General features: G+C 30.6%; 1 protein-coding gene across 12 annotated transcripts in view; it reads right to left on the reverse strand.

Moving 5' to 3' along the window:
- Positions 1-22828, reverse strand: part of LOC126735053 (uncharacterized protein CG45076-like) — a 374536-nt gene that overhangs the window by 161404 nt on the left and 190304 nt on the right. Inside the window, exons 1-2 of one of the 12 annotated variants that reach the window (XM_050438946.1) lie at positions 15617-15712; positions 12925-13109 (exon numbers count right to left, since the gene is read on the reverse strand). The exons of the other annotated variants lie outside the window; for them this stretch is intronic. Coding sequence (XP_050294903.1) covers positions 12925-13104 — 180 coding nt within the window. The 5' untranslated portion in view covers positions 13105-13109; positions 15617-15712. Of the gene's footprint in view, positions 1-12924; positions 13110-15616; positions 15713-22828 lie in introns of those variants that run through there. 12 annotated transcript variants of the gene reach the window in all.

Consider the following 22828-nt stretch of genomic DNA (forward strand, 5'->3'; position numbering starts at 1 on the left):
CGCATATGGTGGCAAATAGCTCAGCTTCTCGTCCTTTATCGTCGTTCTTGTTGCAGAAGCGCAGCCAGTTGATATTGTGAACGTTAAAATCACCCATGACGATGATTTCTGTGCTTGGGTAGTCAATTTGCAGATGGTTAATGCAATCAACCAGGTTCAAAAAGCGGCGTCTATATTGCGTGTCGCTTGGTGGTCTGTAGATACAGCAGATAAATTTCGTGGCACCACTGGCTATTATTTTGAACCACATGACGTCGAAGTCCGCAGGTTCAAGCGTTTCCTCCCGCTGGCAACTCAAATCGTGTGTAAGATATATATTATTTTTCCAATGGGTATTCCGTAACTCATGATTCACATACAAACGTTCACGTAAACAAATAAAAAGTTGTAGTTGGCAAGAAAATTAAGCCGAGATTATCCTTGAATAACATATTCTTATTAACATATTAATGTTATATAAGTGTTGCGACTGACTAACTAAACTAAAATTAAATTGACGGATACAAACCCACCTCAAAACGTAACATTTAAATGGTAATGCCTAATTTATTATTGCTAGAACTTACTGTTTTAAGCTATAAAACCAGCAATGAGACTTTATTACTATTTTATTTCTTTTTTATAGTTCTAAAAATGAAGAAAAATAATAATAATGTTATTTTCTCTCTAATGAAATGAAATCAGTTTTCAACCTAACTGGGAATTTACTCCGCCATTTATATAAGTAAGATTTTCCTAATTTCTAAAACATTAGAAACTCTTCCTACATTACTAAGGGTAAAATCTTATAAGCATTTAATAATATTTTCATAATTAAAATTGTTTCTATATTATCTTGTTTTTTAAAATTTGAGTTTTTTTTAATTTATAGAGCAAAAATTAAATTTCAGCCCTGCTGAGTTTTATTACCGCTAAGTAATATTTCCCTTTTTCGCAATACTTATTAACATAAAATACGTATTATTACTTATTAGATTTCAGGTTAAAACCTATATTATCTAGCCTTTTGACACATCACATCCATTAAAGATTAAGAAAAAACTTCATGCATGGGCGAAAATGCTGGCAAATATATTATAGACATTATCTTTCTTTTAATAAATTTTAGCTGTCACATTTATGAGCTTGTTAAAAAGCACATTTATTATTGTCGTATGGCAAAGGAGCTTGTTGAGCCTTTAATTTTAAGTGTCACTGTAAATAAGTTAAAATAAATAGGCATTAATTTTGTTATAAAAAGCAATTTAACATAATTAAAATAAAGGTATTTTGATAGAGTTTATTTATGCAAAGATTTTATTTATTTATTATTTTTATTGCTTATACACTAGCGCTTTTTATTACCCTCAAAAACTAATAAACCAAATGGAATTATAAAAAGAATATAGCTATGTTTCACTTTTAACAAAGCTTTGATTTTTCTATTCGCCCTGAAGAAGGACTTATTAAGGTCTAAACGTTGTCATTAAAAGAAAAAAAGTTTTAAACATCTTGAATTTCAATTGAACCCACATCTTACTTCTCCCTTCAAAGTTAAAGTTAAATAATTAAAATTTATATCAAAATATCTTTTAGGTAAAACCACTTATTCTGTATTTATATTGTAAGACATATTATAGAATAGACTTTAGCCTTGTGTGTTTATTGGTAATAAAATGATGAAAAGAATTGTGTTTAAACGAACCTATACAAGTTGAAAAGGCCACAATGAGCTCCTAGAAATATTCCAAGTTGTTGAAAAAAGAAAAAAAGAAAACAAATTAAATTGCAAATAATTAAGCCACGAAACTTTTCACAAATAAGGTATTCTATTGGAATACAGATCGTGTTTTTATTCGTTACTTATAAGAAACCGCATAGAGGCAAAATTTTGCAACGTAGCGCATGTACGAGTGCCTGCGATAGAGCACCGCCCCGGCCGGCCCGAGGACGGGATTAGTAAATATCTGACTTTCGTGGAAGTTGCGTCGTTTAGCGACAAAATGTCCCAAAATATTATGCCAAAATCCACGCTTTTTTAAAATATTTATTCTAATGCGGGTTTTACAGACATGACAATGTGTAAAACCCGCATAAAATTGTAATCTTAAAATCTTTAATATGCTGTGTTTTGCATAATGAAAATTAAAGCCTTATTCTAATAAAAAATAAAATATCAACTCTGATAAAAATATAATAAAAAATCAGAAATAAAACTCTAATAAACAAACTTAACAACATATCATTTTTTAAATAAAAGGCTCAAATAAACCGCCTTCTTTCGAACTCCTCTAAATTTGTTGGCCTACTAAATTCATGCTTGTAAATGGTCTGCTTAAGGTAACCCCACAGATAAAAGTCATTTGGAGACAAACCTGGAGATCTAGGAGGCCATTTAATATCGCCAGTCCTACTAATAAGGCGGTTAGGAAAATTATTTGTTAAAAATTCTATTACTCTAGCCGCGTTATGAGCGGGACAGCCATTTTGCTGAAAATAAACCAATCCCATGAGGATTTAAATGGCAGGAAGAACCTAGTTCTGCAGCAACTCAAGGTACTTTTGTGCGTTTAAAGTGCCATCAATAAAAAATGGCCCTATAACATTGTCGCCCAAAATACCTGCCCAAACATTCAATTTCTGAGGATACCAGGTACGAAACTGAAAACTTCTGTGCTCGTTTTTCTGAGACCAATAACGAACAATGGAAGGATTGTGTTTGCCATGTAATGAAAAAGAAGATTCTTTAGAAAATAAAATATTAAAAAAAAAAATCTTTATCATTTGCCTTTTCCATCATGGTTTCACAAAATTCAATTCTCCGCCACTGGTCTTCAGGAAATATTTCCTGAGTTTTTGAATACTTGAAACATTTGTACCCATATTTTTTCCAGATACGAGCAACAGTTTTATTGCTCATTCCCAGTTCTGCTCCAACACTTCTAGTGGACCGTGTCGAATCAAGTTCTAGGGTACTGCAAACCATTTCTTCCCGCCGTTCTATATCCTGGACCACTTCAACAGGTGGTCCTTGACGTTTTGTGTGGCATTTTTTACAATCTTGAAGGCAAAAAGATGTCTCAAAATTTGTAACCACATTTAAACCGTTTTTGCAGAAGGAATTGGTCTATTCTCAAATGTCACTGAAAACAAATCTCTACATTGTACTGCCGAATTGCCTCCATATAACCATTTAATTAGTTGAACTCTTTCGGAGGGGGTATAAACAGCCATAGTGAAAAAAATACGAAAATAACGCTTACAAATTATTAATGCAACGTGCAGTAATACAGCAAAGTGAGGTCTGCTGACTCCCGGTTCAAAAAATAAAAACGAAAAATTCCGCCATCTGCAAGCCGCAACCAAGCGGTGTTGCCATTATTTCGGGTAATACGTAGCTCACGATAACACGATCTGTATATTGTATATTATATTGCTACATTGACTGGCATTCAAAAACATCTATAAGTTTAAAAAATCCATACAGTCTTTGTTTCTTGTAAGTAGTTTATCAGAAAAGCTTTAAATGGGAAATATGTATCTCTTAGCGATTTGGAATTAAGTTTACGGGTCATTAGTTACACAATTTTTTCACCCAAGAAATAAAAACATAATTAAATTCGTAGATGGAGTTCTTAGGTTTAGGACCAAGAAATCAAAAACTTCCTTCCCTTTACGTCTTTTTCAAGGCTGTTTACTGTGAAAAAGCTTTTTTGTCAACTGCATATATACTAATAGTAACAGAACAATATATGTAGATGGGCACATATGTGATTATACTTTGAACAAACATAACATCACACATAATAAACAATAATTTTTTTTACACTTCACATCACTTCGTTTGGCGTTTGTTTATTTGTAAATATACATGTATATCATAGATGTGATAATTATGTTAGTGATGTGAAGTATAAAAAAGAAAAAGTTATTGTCTAATATGTGTGATTTATGTTATGTTTGTTTAAAGTATAATCACATACGTGCCCATCTACATATATTATTCTGTTGCCATTAGCATATATGCACTCGACAAAAGAGAGAGCTTCTTCACAGTAAACACCCTTGAAAAAGACGTAAATAAACGTCGAAATATCGGCATCTTTTCAAAAAAGGTAGTTTCTAATTCCTTGGTCTAAACCTGCGAACTCTATCTACGCTACTTACTAAGGATGCTACTTTTAGTCATTAATTAAATTCTCTATAATTTACCTTTCGGGAAAGAAGCTATACAAATAACGGGATTAAATTAGAGGGCACCAAAGTTAAAATAACTAGTTTTTTAGTAATTGTCATTTATTTTAAGCTTGCCGTCTTCTAACTTTATTCCCGATATTTGTATAGTTTAACTCTCAGAAGGTAATTGTAGATATATTAGTTTTTAAATCAATTAATCAATCAAACACGACTAAGGGTAGAGATATGAAAATTTTTAAGCTTTCCGCTGATAATAACTGACAAAAAACGAGAGTTGCATGAATTTTCTTAAATTTTAAATGCCAAATCGATTACATACTATACAGCTTAAAGTTTTCTTTTATAAAGTATAAAGAGTATAAGTTATAAAGAGCTTTAATGTAATTTTTTTTTCTTAACAATATAATACTTATTTATTACTTATGTTTGTTTTTAAATATTAAATTATTTCTAATATAACACAATATTATACATTAATCTTGACACAATAATATTTATTAATTATATCCTATCTGCAAAACATCCTAGTATTATATGATTTTATTTATTATGATAATTCTTTAATTGTATATTTTGGACGCTAGTTATTAAAAAGTTTATTCAAAAAAAGTTAAACTTTTAATTACGACTTCGATGATCCACATAAAAATTAAATGAAATTTGACAAAAAAAGAGTAATAAACGCGTTTATGCCATTAGTTTATTTTGTAAAATATCACGAACAATCATTTTTAATTTTCCAACAGGCTTCAATAAAATTAAAATTGGTGAGATATGCTTTTTGAAATATTGCTTTTTATTTTTTATAAAATAACTTTACTAATAATAATAATTATCTGATAGAGTGGTATTGAATTTGACCCGTTTTAATTTTTTTTAATTATATATAACTCCGGTATACAGATAGATAAAGGAAGTGAAGTCTTAATAAACAGTATAATATTTTAAAAGATTGTGATTGAAAAAAGCAAAACCGTTTTATTAGAAATAAAGATTTAATAAGGAAGATATGATCTAAATATATAAGTCAAAATTAGGATAGAAAATTACTAAATAATATATGAAAAATCAGATTTAAGCAATTTAATTAAATATCTTTAGTAAGGAAATGTAAGGTATTAAAAAAGTTATTCCACTCGGTGATAAAAAAATATTTTGGTTAATATCAAAAAACTATTTTATATTATGTATATAATCTTTTTCAATTCTACGTTTAGATACGAAAATAATTTATCAGAAAAACATATGAGTTGAATTAATAAAACCTAAAAACTTCTTTATTGTAGGGCAATGTAAATGCTTATCAAATCTTTTCAGTACTTGTAAAATATTTTTATTATTTAATAATATTGTATATTTAATAATTAGGCCTAAAACGTCATAGATTTTTATTGACTTGATTTAAGAATTTTCAGATTCTGCATATTTTCTTGATCTCTGCATATATACTTTAACCTAGATATTTTTTATACATCTTGATTTGAAACTTGTAAGTCTTATTAGCCTCAAGATCTTTAAGTTTTAAGCTTATTATGTACCAATAATTTTCTGTAAATATTTTTAGTTCTATATACTAAGATACACAGTGTTAACGTTATAATGCCGTTTTGTAGCTTTTAAGAAAAAAATTTAACACGAAAAGCTAAATTGTATACAGATAGTTTTATAGGGATATTTTATAAGACAGGAAGCAAAAGTAAAGGTGGTAATTTAGGCACATAAAGTTAAATTTATCCCAATAAACCTATCCGTTTACCATATAACTTTTCCTGCTAACTTTATTTCCTTAAAACTATATTGACTCGTGTCAAGGTTGTGCTACACAGGTAGCTTATGCTTCTCTAGAATTAATGCTGATTTTTCCTCATTCTCATTGTTTCTAAAATCTAAAATTATTCTGTAATATAGTATCATTCTATGTCTTAGTAATAAAAGTAGTGTATCTTAGTAATTGCTATTAAAAAATGTTGTATATTGTATATGTTCATAAAACTCTTTAATATTGGCGACTATGTGCTATTACAAAATTATTAAAATATTTATTGTAATAATAATTTAATTCTGCTTGCTTTAATAATTTTATTTACACGTAAAAAGGATTACCCACATCCAAGCATCTTATTGAAATGCTTTGTCAATGTTATTTAATATTTTTAGATAAATAGCATTTTTAGATTTAAGTTTATTAAAAAAGAATACGGATACTTCATGTTAAACAAAATGACCAAATACAGTGAGAGTCCTCTAACTTGGAATAAATTCACTAGTTTATATACTTTTTCTTTCCGTCAATTAGTATTCTTAGTTGTGCCCGTGTCCCAAAAATAAGATATGACGGCATTAACAATTTTTTTGAATAATAACCCTAATTTTTTGTTGCGTACTTTTAAAGAGCGTAATAGAATATACATAGCTGCAAAATTGCAAGTTTTTGTGATTAACCGTTTTTAAGATAGTTATTTTTTTTAATTTAATATAAATTATAAAGTCTGTTTTACACAAAAAGTGCTCTAAATCTAACTGCTCTGTTTCCTGATCAATTAGAAGTTGATATGCCAAATAGGAACATCTGGTTTTAACAAGATGGTGCGCCTCCCCATTTTGCATGTACTATATGAAGCAATCTAGCTACTACATTTCCACATAGATGGATTGGTAGAAGGGGACCTTTTGAATGGCCATCAAGATCTCCCGATCTAGCTCCTTTAGATTTTTTTCTATGTATCTAAGCTTGCAAATATTTAGGAATTGTAAACCAAAAGAAGGCATTAGTGTAGATTAATTTTCCTAGAAGTTATAAGAAACGTTCAAAAAGAAAACAAGGGGTTTCAATTATTTTGGAAATCGTCATAAAAAACCTAAAATTTTACAGTTTTGTATAGGTCTATATGCTCTTTTAAAAAACATTGTATATTAATTTCTACATAAATCGCTAGAAATGTTTAAAATGATTTTCAAGTACGTTTAGAATAATAAAAAATAGTAAATGGGCTTCAGCACTTTTGGAGTAAAATAAATTTTATAATTTATAATATGCAAATGTATTGAAATACTCAATGATTAAAAACTCTGTACCCGAACAGTGGAAAATCGCATCGGTCACGCCAATTTTTGAAAAAAGCGACAAGTTATCAGCAGGCAACTATAGGCCGATAAGCCTAGTATCGATTGTTTGCAAAATTATGGAGTCCATTGTTCGAGATGAAGTGCAAACAATCTTTACTGAAAATTATGTAATACCCAATATCCAACACGGATTTGGAAGGAGTCGGTCTACGATTCCTAACCTGCTTTAATGCCTTAACCAGTCGATAATAGCCTTAGACATAAACCAACCAATAAATGTCATCTACCTCGACTTTGCTAAGGCATTTAATAGAGTTCCCACGAAACGATTGTTACATAAGCTAGAACATCTTGGCATTAGAGGAATTCTTAAATTGGATTGAAGAATTTAAAAAAAATAGAAACTTTAGTTTGAACTTTTACCGTTTTGTTCAATATACAGCATTCTTTTCTTATTCTCGAACATAATGCTACAAGTATTGTTTAACAAGAAGAGAAAATTTTGTCTAATTAGTTTTTGAAATAAGTAAATGATGAGGCATTATTAAGACCGCAAAAACACGAATGCCAAATCAAGATAAAGCAACATCTTAAACAGTTTTAAAATATTGCATTAAATAATTTTCAAGAAATTTGTTTTAAAAAATCGATAATTAATAGAAAGATTCAACAATTTTTTTTTTTGTAAATGATAAAGATTGCACACACTCAGTGCATGCTGTTTTTAATGCTAAATTCGTTCACCACTTGGGAATGGTATAGAAGAGCCATATGAAAAATAGAACCACGATGTTTGGAAAGGAATGGAGCAATTGTTTAATCTTCATGTTTGTCCTGGAAATGTTTAAACCAAGTAAAATTTATTTGGAAAGATTTTACTCTAGATTATTTAATAGATGACTGATTTAGTACTAAATTAGGATGTCCAATATATATTCAAAATGTACTTTTGCACTACTTGCAGGTGTATAAAGGCTATTCATATGACATTGTTTCATTTTATTTTCAAATTTATTTTAAAACTCTTTGGGACTTGGAGGTTAGATCCTAAATCTTTTAAGTCAGTCTATTTCCATAAAGCTTTTTTTTTATAGTAATGCCAATTAATCAATTTAATTGACTATATACATATTTTTGTTGTCCCCTTTATCCTATATTTAAAAAATTTTGCTTTTCATTATTTCATTATTAGAAATAACTGCAAAATATATAAATAAAAGAAGTTTATATAAATACGCTATTAGTATTTAATTTTTGTTAAAGAGGTATGATAAAAATGCCAATTTATTTTTATGTATTGATCTCTAAAGAAGTTATTATCGCTTTTATATCTTTGAAATAGGTTAAAAAACGCAAACTGTTCATAATAAGCAAAGTTTTATTAAAGCAGTAATTAGAAAAACATAAAACTATAATTATTGAAAAAATATATATTCTACATCATTGTGCTTTAGTCAGTGCTTTAGTACATTTCAACTTTATTATTTAGGCATATTTCGTCGTATGGTCATCGTAGATAAGTAAGTTCTCTAATCTATAAATAAAAACAATTTATTACATATATATATTAACAAACATACCTCTCTTACAGAAAATACTTCGACCCGATTACTATAAGGTAAGTAGGGTATAGTAGATCAATGCAATAAACTTCAAAGAATAATTCTGCGTAAAAACAATGCAGTTAACTTTAGAAAGGTATATCCAAAAATGTTTTAATGTGTTGAATTTTTTTTTGTTAGCTGACGATTTATTAATTGCTCTGAAAGTTGTTAAGATAGGTAAATAAAATGCTGGTCTTCACCAATATTTATGCAAAAATTATGCATTAAAAAACAAACGGTTGACTGCAGGCAACGCGCACCGTCAAGAAGTGCTCGTATTTAACTAAAAGAAGCAGTTCTCGAGTTAATTGCTGAGCCACCTAAAACTTTCACTAACATATTAAAGAGAGACTTTTCAGAGAGCCTTAATTGTATGAGTGTATATCCAACGTGTGCAAGCTCTACTACCCAGAGACTGTATCCGAGCCAAGGCTCCTATTGATAAGCTTCATTCAATCGCTTGAATTCTCAATCTTTTAAATGACATTTTCCTTACTGAAGAGGTTATTTTTAGGCAATAATTTACTAGGTACGAAATTTCTATAACAATCACCTGCAGGCTGAAAATCGACATTGAGTTTTTAAAGCTCATTTTTGACATCACGTAAGAACTGATTTGGATATGGCTATAGGAGAAACACCTTTTTTTTAAGAAACTCTTCTATAACTAAGATAAAACTTATGGTTATTGCATGATAGTACACCAGTCTATTTAAGCATTGATATAGATATTTAATCTCCTAGATACTGTATAATCAAACCGTTGGACGGACAGAAGAGATATAGAAAATTTGTCCTTGATCGCTGAATTTAAATTCTGAAGGTTTTTGCATTTGGAGTTTTCTTAAATCCTTAATTTATTCTACTTTCGTCAAAAATGTTGATTACCTGAGAGTTCTAATTGTAGCTGGCTATATGATAATAAAAGGAATACCAGAAATATTTGCACGAACACGAAAATGCGGCGAAGAATCTTGTTTCACGTCTGAAAGAGTTAATTTTAATTAACATTTATTGTAGCTTTGCGCCTGTTTAGAACTTTTTTATTATTACTTTATGTTATTATTATTGTAGTATTGTTATTGTTTTAAACATTGATTAAAGTTGATCAATACACACAAAAACAAAGCAAGAAAGGCTTTTTTTATCATAAATTGAAGGAGAAATTATCTCAATTAAAATCTTAGAAATTTTGTGGATACACAGGGCGTTATAAAATTGAGTGCAAATATTTTAAGTGTAATTTAAAGACTTTTTTTCCTATAAACAGAGCTATATCCTCTTGACAATGTTCATCTTAAAAATGCTGTAAACCTATTTTTAGGAAAGGATTTAGGTGGCTTATCCTTATGACGGCCCATATCGGATGTGTCCAACAAGAGATTTTAAAATCTAGAACACCATCTAATTAGCCATAAAAAAATCTAAAATTATCGTTTTTCGCATTTTTTCGATAAAATTAAGTTGATTGGACCAAAATTAGAGCAGTCATAGCCCGCTTCTTCTTTTTTCTAATTTGATAGTTTCATTGAGTTTAATAATCGTTTATCAGCGATTTTCTCGATATATCGAAAAAATGCAAAAAAATAAAGAAAAGATACAAAAATGTTAATTTTTTTTATTGCTAACTAGATAGTGTTGCTAGATGTTTTAATTTCTTTTAAGAAACATAATATACAGACCTTTAGAAGGGTAAGCCCCTTGAATCCTTCCTTAAAATTTGATTTACACCATTTTTGGGACGGAAAATAAAAAGAATATCCAAAAAATTGAGATATTTGCACCAAATTTTGTAACACCCTGTATATCTCAATTAATTTCAGAGAAATAAATAAATCGTGAGTGGTAACAAAAATTATAACACTCACAAAGCATTTGCCGACCTACGTATTGACATAATTTTCTCATGCAGATTCACTCTCTGGAGCTTGGCATACTTCTTTACAAATACCCTATATAAGACTACTTTTCTAAATCAATTCCAAGTTAAAATCTTCTAATAATAAGTCCAAAACGGAATATTACAAAAAATAAGTGTATTAAATATTTGATATAATAAGTAATAATTTGTTACTAGTGAAGCGGCAGGACCTGTCTAAACAGCGGAGTACATAAATAAACTATATAGAATAAACCATAGAGCGGATGGAGGCTTCTGTAGTGAGGCTCAATATACCGGTAGAGCCTATTCGCTTGGAGAGCACGCCAATATCATAAAAGTATTTGCTAAATTTGCGTATGAATTTATTCGGACCGCCATTGGGGCTACTATAACTGAAAGGGCAAGATCCAAGCTTGCACTGAAGTGTATAAAAGTCTTAGAGGAACAGGAGCAGAAGGGCTGTAGGGTTCTTTGCTTTTAGGCTCTAAACCTGTTATCGGCATAGCGAAATGTGTAGCTGCCACATCACTGAAAAGTCTGCTTAATAGAAAGACTCTTACGCATGCTAAGTCTAAATAAACTGCTTAACAATCGAACTGGATATTTTGTAAATTACCGAAATTTGCCTACAAAAATAAAATTCATCAAGTTGCATTTTATGCTATGAGTAAATCCTGTTGATTTACTCTACCTGTTGATATATTTTTTATTATTTTTTTCTTCTTTTTATACATTCTTGTCTCTTTTAAAGAATTCGGTTTCAAAATCCTAACAATTTAGTCACATAAAAGTGCTTGAAGAGACTTTATTATTCTCATTGTTACCAATAAATCTCTTTACTTTCTTAAAAATAATGGTTCTACGACGGTTAGAAACAGTGCAACTTGATCAATTAGTACGTTGGCTACAGGAGGACCTAACTCAAGAAGAAGTTGCTAACCGGCTTAATGTGTCCCAAAGTGTCGTGAGTCGTGCATGAAATCGATATGTAGAGACTGGGTTTGCATGTTTGCAACTAACAGGCATGGTGAAGGCCGAGAACGTGCTACAACTCATGCTCAAGACCGCTATATAACAGTTACCGCAAGAAGAAACCGAACATTTACGGCTTCGAGAATTAACAGCTACTTAAGGCATGCTTCTTGGAGGGTAATTTCTAATCAGACTGTTAGAAGAAGATTACATGCGTTCAATTTAAGAGCCAGACAACGTGCCACACATCCACGGATGACGGGGGAATATCGTGCATGCAGAAATCGCTGGGCAATAGAACTCAGTAATTGGAATTTTCAAAACTGGGGGTTTTGTATGTTTACGTCCAGATTTCGGCTACATATGTGTGGTGGTCGAATTTTGGTGTGGAGAGAAAGGGGACAGCGATACCATGAAAATTTGATGGCCCTACACCCCTTTTTGGTGGCAGTTTGCGTTTGGGGAGGCATATGTTTCGATGGCCACATCGACTTACTGGTATTAAGAAATGAAATAATAAACGTTATAAGATATAGAGACATTATTATAGAGAACATAATTCTAGCATTTTTTGGTGCAATAGGCGAAGAATTCGTTTTAATCGATGATAATGCGCGCCCGCACCGCACCGTGCGAGAATTGTCAATGATCGCATTGAATTTCATGGCATTACCAGAATGGACTGGCCACCACATTCACCCGACATGAATTGCATTGAACATGTAATTTTATTTTAATTTATCCTGTTGTGTGTTAAAAATTTAAATTTTTTAGGAGATATCTGTTTATTTAATTTTTTTGGGGGCTATTATGAGTGAATTTAATAGAGATTTAGTTATTACATTTAATTTTGTTGTATTGTAAATCATTGGCAAAATAAAATTGCAGATTTTTATAATATCCACTTCGATTGTTGAGCGGTGTATATGATTACCACTTATAGTTAACCCAGCGATCAAAATTTTAGCAGATCGAAGCGTCTTATTGGCTTCTTTAAGGCTATTGGCCTTTGGTAACCGTCGGTGAGGCACGACAGCCCTCTTGACTGCCTGCCTTTTATATTTATATAATATCACGTTTCAGACATCATTAAGATAATGTTAAAATTGATTTTAACAAGTACACCTATAGTATATAGCTGTCGAGTCGCAACAGGGTATCTGCACATATTCGATAACTAGTATTTATATTAATATTTTATAAATGCGTTTTAACTATACTCACGCGTAGTTCTTTATATAAATTTCGCCTAAATCTCTGGTTCGTAAACCAATAACGATATTTCCATGGCCAGTTAAAATAAAACTCAATCGGCCGTCGAATTCGATAGTCGGGCGTGTATCGATACATGTCGAGGTACGAATAGTCTGCTCCAAAAACAGGATCGTATTTCAAGGCAAGCATTTTGTCTAGAAATATTTAAAAACAGCTTACAGTTTTAATTGATTTAATTTAATATAATTTTTTTATAGAAGTAAATTGGCATTTTTATCATAATAAAATATTGTTTAATAATAATTATTTTTTCAATTATTTATATTCTCGTAAAGGGCATTTAGAATAATTATGAAGTTTAAAAGTGATCGTTTAGGTTATTTATGTCTTATGGTTTTAAAGTTATTTAAGTATTTAAGTAATTTATTTCAAAATTACACTTTTTATGTCAATCTCCTATTACCTCCAAATAAATAATAATAAATAAAAAAAAAATAATTGCAAAAAAAGTAATAGAGCTTCATGTTGTAAAAAATTGAATTAATTAGTGCGATTACATTTGTCAAAAATGTATTATTAATCGAAGATCACACTGCACCATAAAATAGTAAGTATCTAAATAAGTATATAAATTGACCAGATTTAAAGAAAAAACATACAAATTTACACATAATCTATATAAATCGATTAAGAAAGGCACTGGACTGCATTGAGTAAAGCGGTTATTTAAATTTTTTAAACAATGCTTATCAATGATGTTTTCCAAGAGAGTTGGGTCCGCAGAGTTAGACTAATTCTAACCGACCTAGAGATCATGTCAACAGATCTTGTAATAATAAATAATTCAAAAGATTTTTTGGTAAATAGAAAAGGACATATTACATACAACAACTTCAACCACCATGTATGTTTTAACACAAGCAATAATGGACATGATTTTGGATATTTTAAATAACTAACTAATATTTTTGTACTGTTTAAAGTTGATTAGGTATATAAACACGATAACACACATTTGAAGATATAGGAATTAACAATATCTGTAACAATTAATTTTTTTTTTCGACAGGCCTATTTTATTTATATTTCAAAGTAGTAATTAATTATTACGTAATTAAGTACATAAGTAATTTTTTACTATACTTCAAAAAAAGTATTCAAACAAACTATTCAGTTTGCAGCCTGTCTGCTGATACCTGAAAGGTAGCACAAGAATTGTAAATTGAAAGTGTATAGCATGATTTTTTAAATTATTTTAAACTTACTTGTGTTAGAAACTAAGTGTTAGAAAGACACATTATGTGGCTTTTTCTATATCGTCAGTAAATCAAACAAATTGTTGTGAGATTAATATTCCCACTTTGAATCCCATAAAAAACTAGTTGCTTTAGGTACCTAGGAATTATTATAGAATATAGGCTAAAATGGTATTTTCAATACAAATTTTATTTGTTAAGAAAATTTCTTAGTAGAAGAATTCTTATTTTGTTTTATAAATAATATATTGATAAAAAAACAATAGTCCTACTGTAATTATTATCTGCAATTATTATGACTATAGCTAACCAGTATTGGCTATAGTACAACTTAAAGTTAAAAAAATACTTTTTATCCAACAAATTTTCTTATTTATCCATAGCTTTTTAATAATGTAAATCCTAAAAATACTATAGACTACATTGTCTGTGTCAAGATTCGAATTTTTGGTTTTTTTTTTAAACACTAAGATATACCTGGCATTTGTGCAGTTCAAACTCGCCATTGCCTTACAAGTTTTATTTTCTAACCCACAAAATTCTGACATTTGCCATATAGTTCCAATAAGACTATATGGTGTTATTAGTTACTTATTTTGCATTCGCACTTATTATGCATCCAGTACATCTCAATACAAAATTTTGATAAATATAAATCGTAATAAGTAAGAAGTAAGTTTTTGTTTTTATTTCCTATGATTTATTTTCTAATAATTATTCAAATACAGGGTATTCAGTTAACAAAAAATGCCAATGTAATAATTCAAAGAAACACGTTGGACTTTTCCAAAATATTTTAAAAAACCGTTAGGTTTAAATGAATTAATTCTTTTCATTATGGTAGTACTCTATAGATATCTTTTTGGTTTAGTTTTCAATAATAAGATGATGTGATTATATAAAATATTGTGGTTATACTTCCAATATAGGGAATTTAAAAGTAGCTTGTACAAGCTAACCTTAATATTTTGTTTTAAAATTAAAAATCTCTGTACTTCATAGTGAGGTATTAAGAGTATTTTCTAAAACTTTTATTTACAGGGTTAAAAGGTCAACATAAAAAAGATTTTTTTTTTATAATTTTAAGAAAAAAACTAAGCGTAAAAGACGATGATAGGTCTAGGTTATTATAATATTTACACTAGTTTTTCTTTTTTTAGTTAATTTATCTGCCCATGGCCAATGAACTATATTTTAATTTATTATAATATTTTATTATTTATTCTTAGTCTTTAAATAAAATATAAACCACACTTTATATATTAATACCCTTAAGGGTTTTATTGCTATTTTTATTGGAATAATATACTAAACATAGAAACTATTGATTGCTGTTGCTACAATGACTAATATAGATCATTTAAGCTTTTACTAGAATATAACTTCTAACTATCTATCAAAAGTTTTGAGAAAAATAATAGTTTACATATAAAAATAATACTTACGATAAAATTAATGCTAAAACAGTAAATATTATTTTAACCTACAAGTATGTACGGTCGAGCACTTTATGCCGTTGTACATGAAAATATTACACCTTCGTTGCTATTTTAATAAAATGATACACATAGCTTATTGGCAAAATACCAAGATTACTTGTCAACAAATCAAATTTCAAATTTACCTTACCTATATATTTTAAGTATTTTCGATTAAGAAGGCTCATTTCGCTAATCATAACGGAATGTGAGTACGCCTGACTCAAAGTGTGTTAAAATATGAAATCTTCTTACTGCTTTCGGTTAGCTGTTAAAATATTCAAAATAGATCAGTGTTTACGCATGCAAGAAAACTACCAAAAGGAAAATGCTTGAGATGAGCGATACTTTTATTTTAATAATGTAAAAATATGAGTAACAATGCACAAAAGTACGGAAAATTTGTAAAGTGTATCTAGTAAGGAATTTGAATATTGAATCGTGATCTGATATGACTCATTACCCTGTTAGTAGTTATATGATCACCGCCTTTTATGGCTCGGTAAGCTTAATTGACTTTGAGCATTGGCATGTATAAAGTGAATTACTCTTTTGGTTTTTTTATTTCAATAAAATGCTTGCATTGTCACTAAAGGTTACAATAATAAAATAATATTATCACGTATAAAAGGAATAAAATAGAAACGTTTTATTACTCAGATAATTTCACAATGGAAATAACAAATTTTTTTAACTAAAGTATTTTTACTTAGTAATTTCGAAAGCTAAATCTATATTTAGAGCTGCATACTTTCTGGAGCAATAGTTTATTACTAATATTAGAAACATGTTTAGCTTTGAAAGTATTACAATATAAATTTAATGGTAGTTTTTATTGGCAAGGTGATTTACTATATTTGAGGAGAGAGTCCAAAATAATTACGGGTGACCTTTGTGAAATTTTTAAAATACAAAACTCAAATAATCATATTGTTCATGATATAAAGACAGTTTATAGCCTTTTTTTATTCACATAAAAAGTTTTTTGGTCGATATTTTGACGATAGTATATAGTTAAAATTGAATTTACTACTTTTAGGTCCCTAGCTCATTTTGCAAAACTTAAAAATGGCAGCGGGACGTCATTTTGAAAATAAAATTAAATAGAAAGGAGGGTCATGCAATAAACTTATATGATATATTTCGGTGTAATGTTTACATATAATTTTTATAGACAATATATTAAACTAAAGGAGAAAATGCTAATAAGCTACATCCCTACAAAATTTGATGATTGGAGTTTGGTCAATACAGTCTTAATATAAATAGTTTAAAAGTAAATTTCATTTGACCGAATATTTGCAGATAAATTTTTATTATTATATATTGATTATTTAACAGATAAATCTAATACTGAGCGCCTATTCTCACTACTTCAAGAATATCACACACCGTGGCTTCAGAAAATAAATGTATAAGCAGGTATTATCAAAATCCAGATTCTTGGACTCTCTTTTTTTGAGGCAACACGCCAGACTGGGATCCGCGAATATGCCGATGGGGCCGGAACCCATAGTTGGTATCGCCAAATGCGTTGCGATCGCGTCAATGAAGGAACTGCTGGAACAGTGGACCCACCAAAGATGGACTGAGTCCCCTGGTATGACACAGGCCAAAGCGCACATAGATGGGCCCTCTGCCTGTCTGACCAAAAATCTACTACGCCTAAAAAGACGCGAAATTCGGCTAGTGACAGGTCTTTTAACCGGTCACTGGCACTTAAAAAGCCATTTCCATACCATCGGTATTCCGGACATCCCGGAATGCCGATGGTGCTGTGAGGAGGATGAAACCGTTGACCATGTAGTTGGGGAGTGCCCAGCACTCACGCGCGCCAGGTTCAAATAATTGGGTAACACTTTAAGTGTACCGAGCGACTTTAAGTCCTTCAGACCAGAGAGCCTTATCGGTTTCTCTAAGGCCGTTGGGCTCTGGTAAACCCCGGTGGGGTATGACGGGTCCATCAGGAGACCTATATGCACAACTGCCTTGGCAGCCCACTGTTTCGCAATTCAATTCAAAGTTTGTTTGGGTAAATCGAATAATCTTGATAATACTAAATTAGGGAATCCGACAGGAAATAATATTGCCTCTTAGAAGCTAAATAAAAAACCGACTGAATATGAATTATCATAAGTAAGTTTTTATTTCTTACACTTTTATCATGAGAATACAGGGTGATGAGAGAAAATTGATTGGCAAAACTAGTTGACGTATCCGAGGATTTTTTTCCGGAGTAATCCCGGAATCTTAAACCTATTTATTCCTTTTTACTATTTTAGCACAGAAATATCGAAGGTTATCAAAAAATTCAGAGAAAATATGCGGTTTTGAGAGAAATATTTCAGTGTATATTACATAGAAATCTTAAGTATTCTGAATGAAAAAGAGAATATTAACTTTAAACTGATCTCGAGTCTTGCTTACCAATTATCTAGAACATGTTTTAGCTTACTAGGAATGACATTCAATATTATTGGATCACATAACATTGACGAGAATATTATTTTTCATATTGAGGGTGAGAAAAGCAAAGTTGTCCTTAGAATAATCATAAATAATAATCCAAACTCAGCTTCAAGACCATCATTCAGGACCTCATTCTTGACGACTAATATATTATTTTGTTGAATACAAATTATTGTTCAGGATGGTGGAATTATATAAAACAATATAATATATTATTATAGCTACAGTATAGGGTAATCTTAAAGTAGTCTGCATCTGTGGCATATATTTTATTTCTAATTATTATTTATGTATTACATCTAAAAGATTTCAATTAATTAGAAATATAACTTGAGTTATTTATAATTTAAAATGACGAAGACCAGGCTAACATAATTTATTACCTAGTAAATTTTCGTTTTTTGAAATGTTCTTTTACCCTTTTTTTCATTTTAATTTATAGCTCTTTTAGTTAGGACAAAGAGTGAAGACTTTTTTTAATGTACGAAAAAAAACAAAATAATTATCATTGCATGTTCAAGGTGTTTTTTAGAAATAATTTTAACTAATTTAATAAAAATGTATTATTCAGTTTTGTATGCTCGCAAAGTTTTGAAATTAGATTATGTACATACTCTAAACTAAATCCCACATATCTTTCACACGTAACTGAACATCAATTTGAAGTTATCAATGGCGCAAATGGGGCAAAATGGATAACATACTGTTGAGGTTATATAACTCCGTAATATAACTGTAATAATATAAAATATAAAGGCTACATACGAAGTTTTCCATATATCCTATTATTTTTTTATACAAACTTATATAACCTTTTACATAGTCTTGCTTTATTCCTAGGCAATAAAATTAACTGTTTATGCGTTAAATTTAAATTATAAGCATTATATCTGAATTAAAATTATTAATACAAATAGCTTAGTCATGCATCATTTTATTATATAACACTAAATTATAAAGTAGTCTAGTCGATTTCTTTCTTTGCCGTTACACTAGTATCCTAATTTTTTGTACCTCCGATTAAACGAATACAATAATTTTGTATACATTACATGCACATTTCATCTTGTGTTAAGAGACGGGAACTATACTCTACATTACAAAATGTAGTTAACCCATATTTTTGTTACAATATCCTCTTATATCCTAAAATATAATTTAATTAATATTATTTTTAGTAGTGTATATTTAAGTATTTAGTCAATTTTGATGGTTTTTTTTTCCAATTTTTTACTCAGAGAAAATCAGGGTTAAAATGTTAATGACTTGGGTAAAACCAGTTAAATACTAACTAATAGTTTTGTTAGACAGAAAACTGGTTTGTTAATCAATGCTACTGAACCCATGATTTTAAAACACTTGTGCTTATAATATTTAACATTAAATAAATATAAAGATATAATATAAAGTCTAAGAATTTGCATCACTTTTTTTTCACCACTTTTTACTTCAATTTTAATAATTATTAAGATTATTATTATTAAGGATTATTTAAAACGTTAAAATGGCAGGTTTTCTTACTCCAGTACCGAATTCAGCCCCGATTTTATGCTATGGTTATTTTTTTATCATTAATGTTTTTATTATTTACATAAGTGTATTATTTCAACAAATAAAATATAAATTGAACTAATATAAATTCACCGATACATATCAAAAAACAAATTTTAACGTAATTGAAATTTAAATATTGTTTATTTATTGGATCCGCTATTTGAATTAGGGGCATTTTTTTACCCACAATGTTTATTATACAAGCATATTTTAATTTTTATTTATGGTTTTAAAATTAAAAAATCATTTTAATTTTTTTGAAGTTTTTAATTAAAACATTCAAAATTTTAAATATCAGTTGCTTCCATTTTTTTGGTATATAACGTAGTTTTATTCGTGAAAATATAAGCAACAATATGTTTTTTTTCAAGGTAATTGATCCTATACGAATTTAATATTTTAAGAGAAACAAAAAGGTTCTTTTGCAACAAAAAACTCGTGGGAAGTGAAAAGTGCTTTGGAATTTTTTTATTCTTTTATTTTTGTTGGGGTAAAATTAGAAAAGTGGACTGTATTTTTATAGGTGGAATGAAATATCACGACGCTTAAGACAACCCTATTAAAGTGGTGGCCTACCTTGCTGTCGCTTCTTTTTTCTATCCATTTCAAACTGCTTGTCCCACAGGTTCACCTCCGGAGGGTTATTTTGCTTAAAGGCGTGCCGGCACTTATTGTCTTTGGAATTCACTCGCGAAAAATATGTGTGTATATTGAGAGCAACCTATTTTGTTCAAGGTTTATGCGCTTCTCCTGACTGCATCAAAATTCGGTGCAGTACTACCTGGTGATGCGTGCGACTCTTCTCGGTTAAAGAATAAGGCTATCTCACTATGACGCGATAAAAGGCCGCAAAAGTAATTAGAATAAGATTAGAATTTAAAACCAATAAAGCCCATGTTAATTATATTTAAACACAAGACCCAATAAAGAAAAAAATATATATATAAATAAGCAACCATTCCGCTTTGACGGAACATACCGCCCACCTAAAATGTCCCACATTTTAAGTAAAAAAAAAGAGCAAAAATAAAAAAAAAGCATGAATTCTAACGCGAAATATAAATTTTCCGCAGGAAAAACTAATTGTTCGGTAATGAACATAACTTCGAGACAGGACAACGCAGTATCCCCTTATGCGTCTTTACCGCTACAACACGCGTAATGCCATCCCTGCCTAGAAAACATTCTATTACACGACCCAACAACCACGAAAGGGGTGGAGCATTATCCTCCTATATTAATACCAACGAATCAACTTCAATGGCTTTACTTGTATCATACCACTTCGACCTCTGATTAAGGGTGTGTAAATATTCATTATGCCACCTCTTCCAAAAATCCTGGTGGATACGTTGAATAAGTTGCCAGCGCGAAAGACTGTTAGGTCGGATTCAACGAAGGTATTTAAGGGTTCAAAATTCAAAAAATGACTAGGGGTCAAAGGGTTTAAGTCATTAGGGTCGCTACTTAATGAACAGAGAGGTCGAGAGTTTAGGATTGCCTCTATTGAGGTCAAGACAGTATTAAACTCCTCATAGGTGAGGATGTGCGAACCAACTACGCGATGTAGATGGCCCTTTACGGCCTTAATTCCAGCTTCCCAAATTCCACCAAAATTTGGGGCTGAAGGGGGGTTGAAATGCCACACTATGCCTTCGTGGATCGATGCATTACGCATATTTTGCATCAACTCTTTTGACGCACCCACAAAATTCGTCCCACAATCGCTAAACATGTCTGTGACACGACCTCGGCGAGAAACAAAGCGCCTTAATGCGGCCAGAAAGGCATCGCTTGATAGCTCTGTAACCAGTTCCAGGTGAAGAGCCTTTGTGCACAAGCAGATAAAAAGGCAAATATAAGCCTTACAAGTTTTGCTGCCACGATGCTTGCCCATAGTGATTAAATATGGCCCTCCAAAATCCACACCACTTTTGGTGAAACATTTTACTTGATTTACTCTGAAGGACGGTAAATCACCCATAAGAGGAATTTGTGATGGAGGGTTACACCTAAAGCAACGCATGCGGGAAGACAAAACCTTTTTAATAATTCTTCTTGAAGAAGGAATCCAAAAGCGTTGACTGAGTAGGAATTGGGTAGTTTGTAAACCAGGGTGCATATATTTAATGTGAGTTTGTTCAATGATGAGAGAGGTAATTCGATGATCACTGGGCAATAGACAGGGGTGTTTATGATTATAAGAAAGTGAAGCGTGTTTCAATCGTCCGCCCACCCTGAGGACACCATCCTTATCTAAAAAGGGAGATAGCTTTCGAATATATTTCGGTAATACTCTTAGATTAGGATTGGATTTCGAAAGTTCTGCCATTTCTTGAGCAAATGAAACTTTCTGAACTTCTCGGATTAAAAGTAAGAGAGCTCTATCCAATTCTGCCAATGTTACATGACCTTTATTGTCAACGAGTTTTGGAGCCTTTACATATGCACAGAAACGTAAAACATATGCAACAATACGAATAATCTTTGATAAAGAGGAGAATCTGGATATCAAATTATCCCAGAAGCTAACTACTGGAGTCGAGGTTAATAAAACAATCCTTCTTTTTTCAAGGTCTATACTATCGTCAAGTATACAGGGATCTTTAACCCATTCAGTAAGATGAGACGTAAGGAATTCTGGTCCAGCCCACCATTTTTTGAGGTGAAGTAACTCGGAGGGAAGAAGACCTCTGGTTGCACAGTCAGCGGGATTATTTTCCGACTTAACATGAGCCCAGCAATCCGCAGATAATTTTTCCTGAATATACGATACGCGGTTACTTACAAAAGTAGTCCATTTATGGGGAGAAGACTTTATCCAGCTTAAAGCTACAGTGGAATCAGTCCATGCAAACAATGACGAAATATTTATAGAATCAGCAAGCGCTTCTTTAACTGATGACATTAAATCTGCCAATAAGACAGCCGAGCACAACTCTAGCCTTGGAATCGAGATTGTTTTAAGAGGAGCTACTCTACTCTTAGAACATAGCAAATACGTCTGAACGTTATCATCATAAGTAATTATGCGAAAATAGACCACAGCTGCATACGCCTTTTCCGAGCTATCGCAGAAGCCGTGCATCTCACACAATTGCATCTGGGAAGGGATAATTTTTCGAGGTAATAAAAGGCTCGATAGGGTAGAAATAC

This window comes from Anthonomus grandis, chromosome 4, assembly GCF_022605725.1.
Source record: "Anthonomus grandis grandis chromosome 4, icAntGran1.3, whole genome shotgun sequence".
Lineage (NCBI taxonomy): Eukaryota > Metazoa > Arthropoda > Insecta > Coleoptera > Curculionidae > Anthonomus > Anthonomus grandis.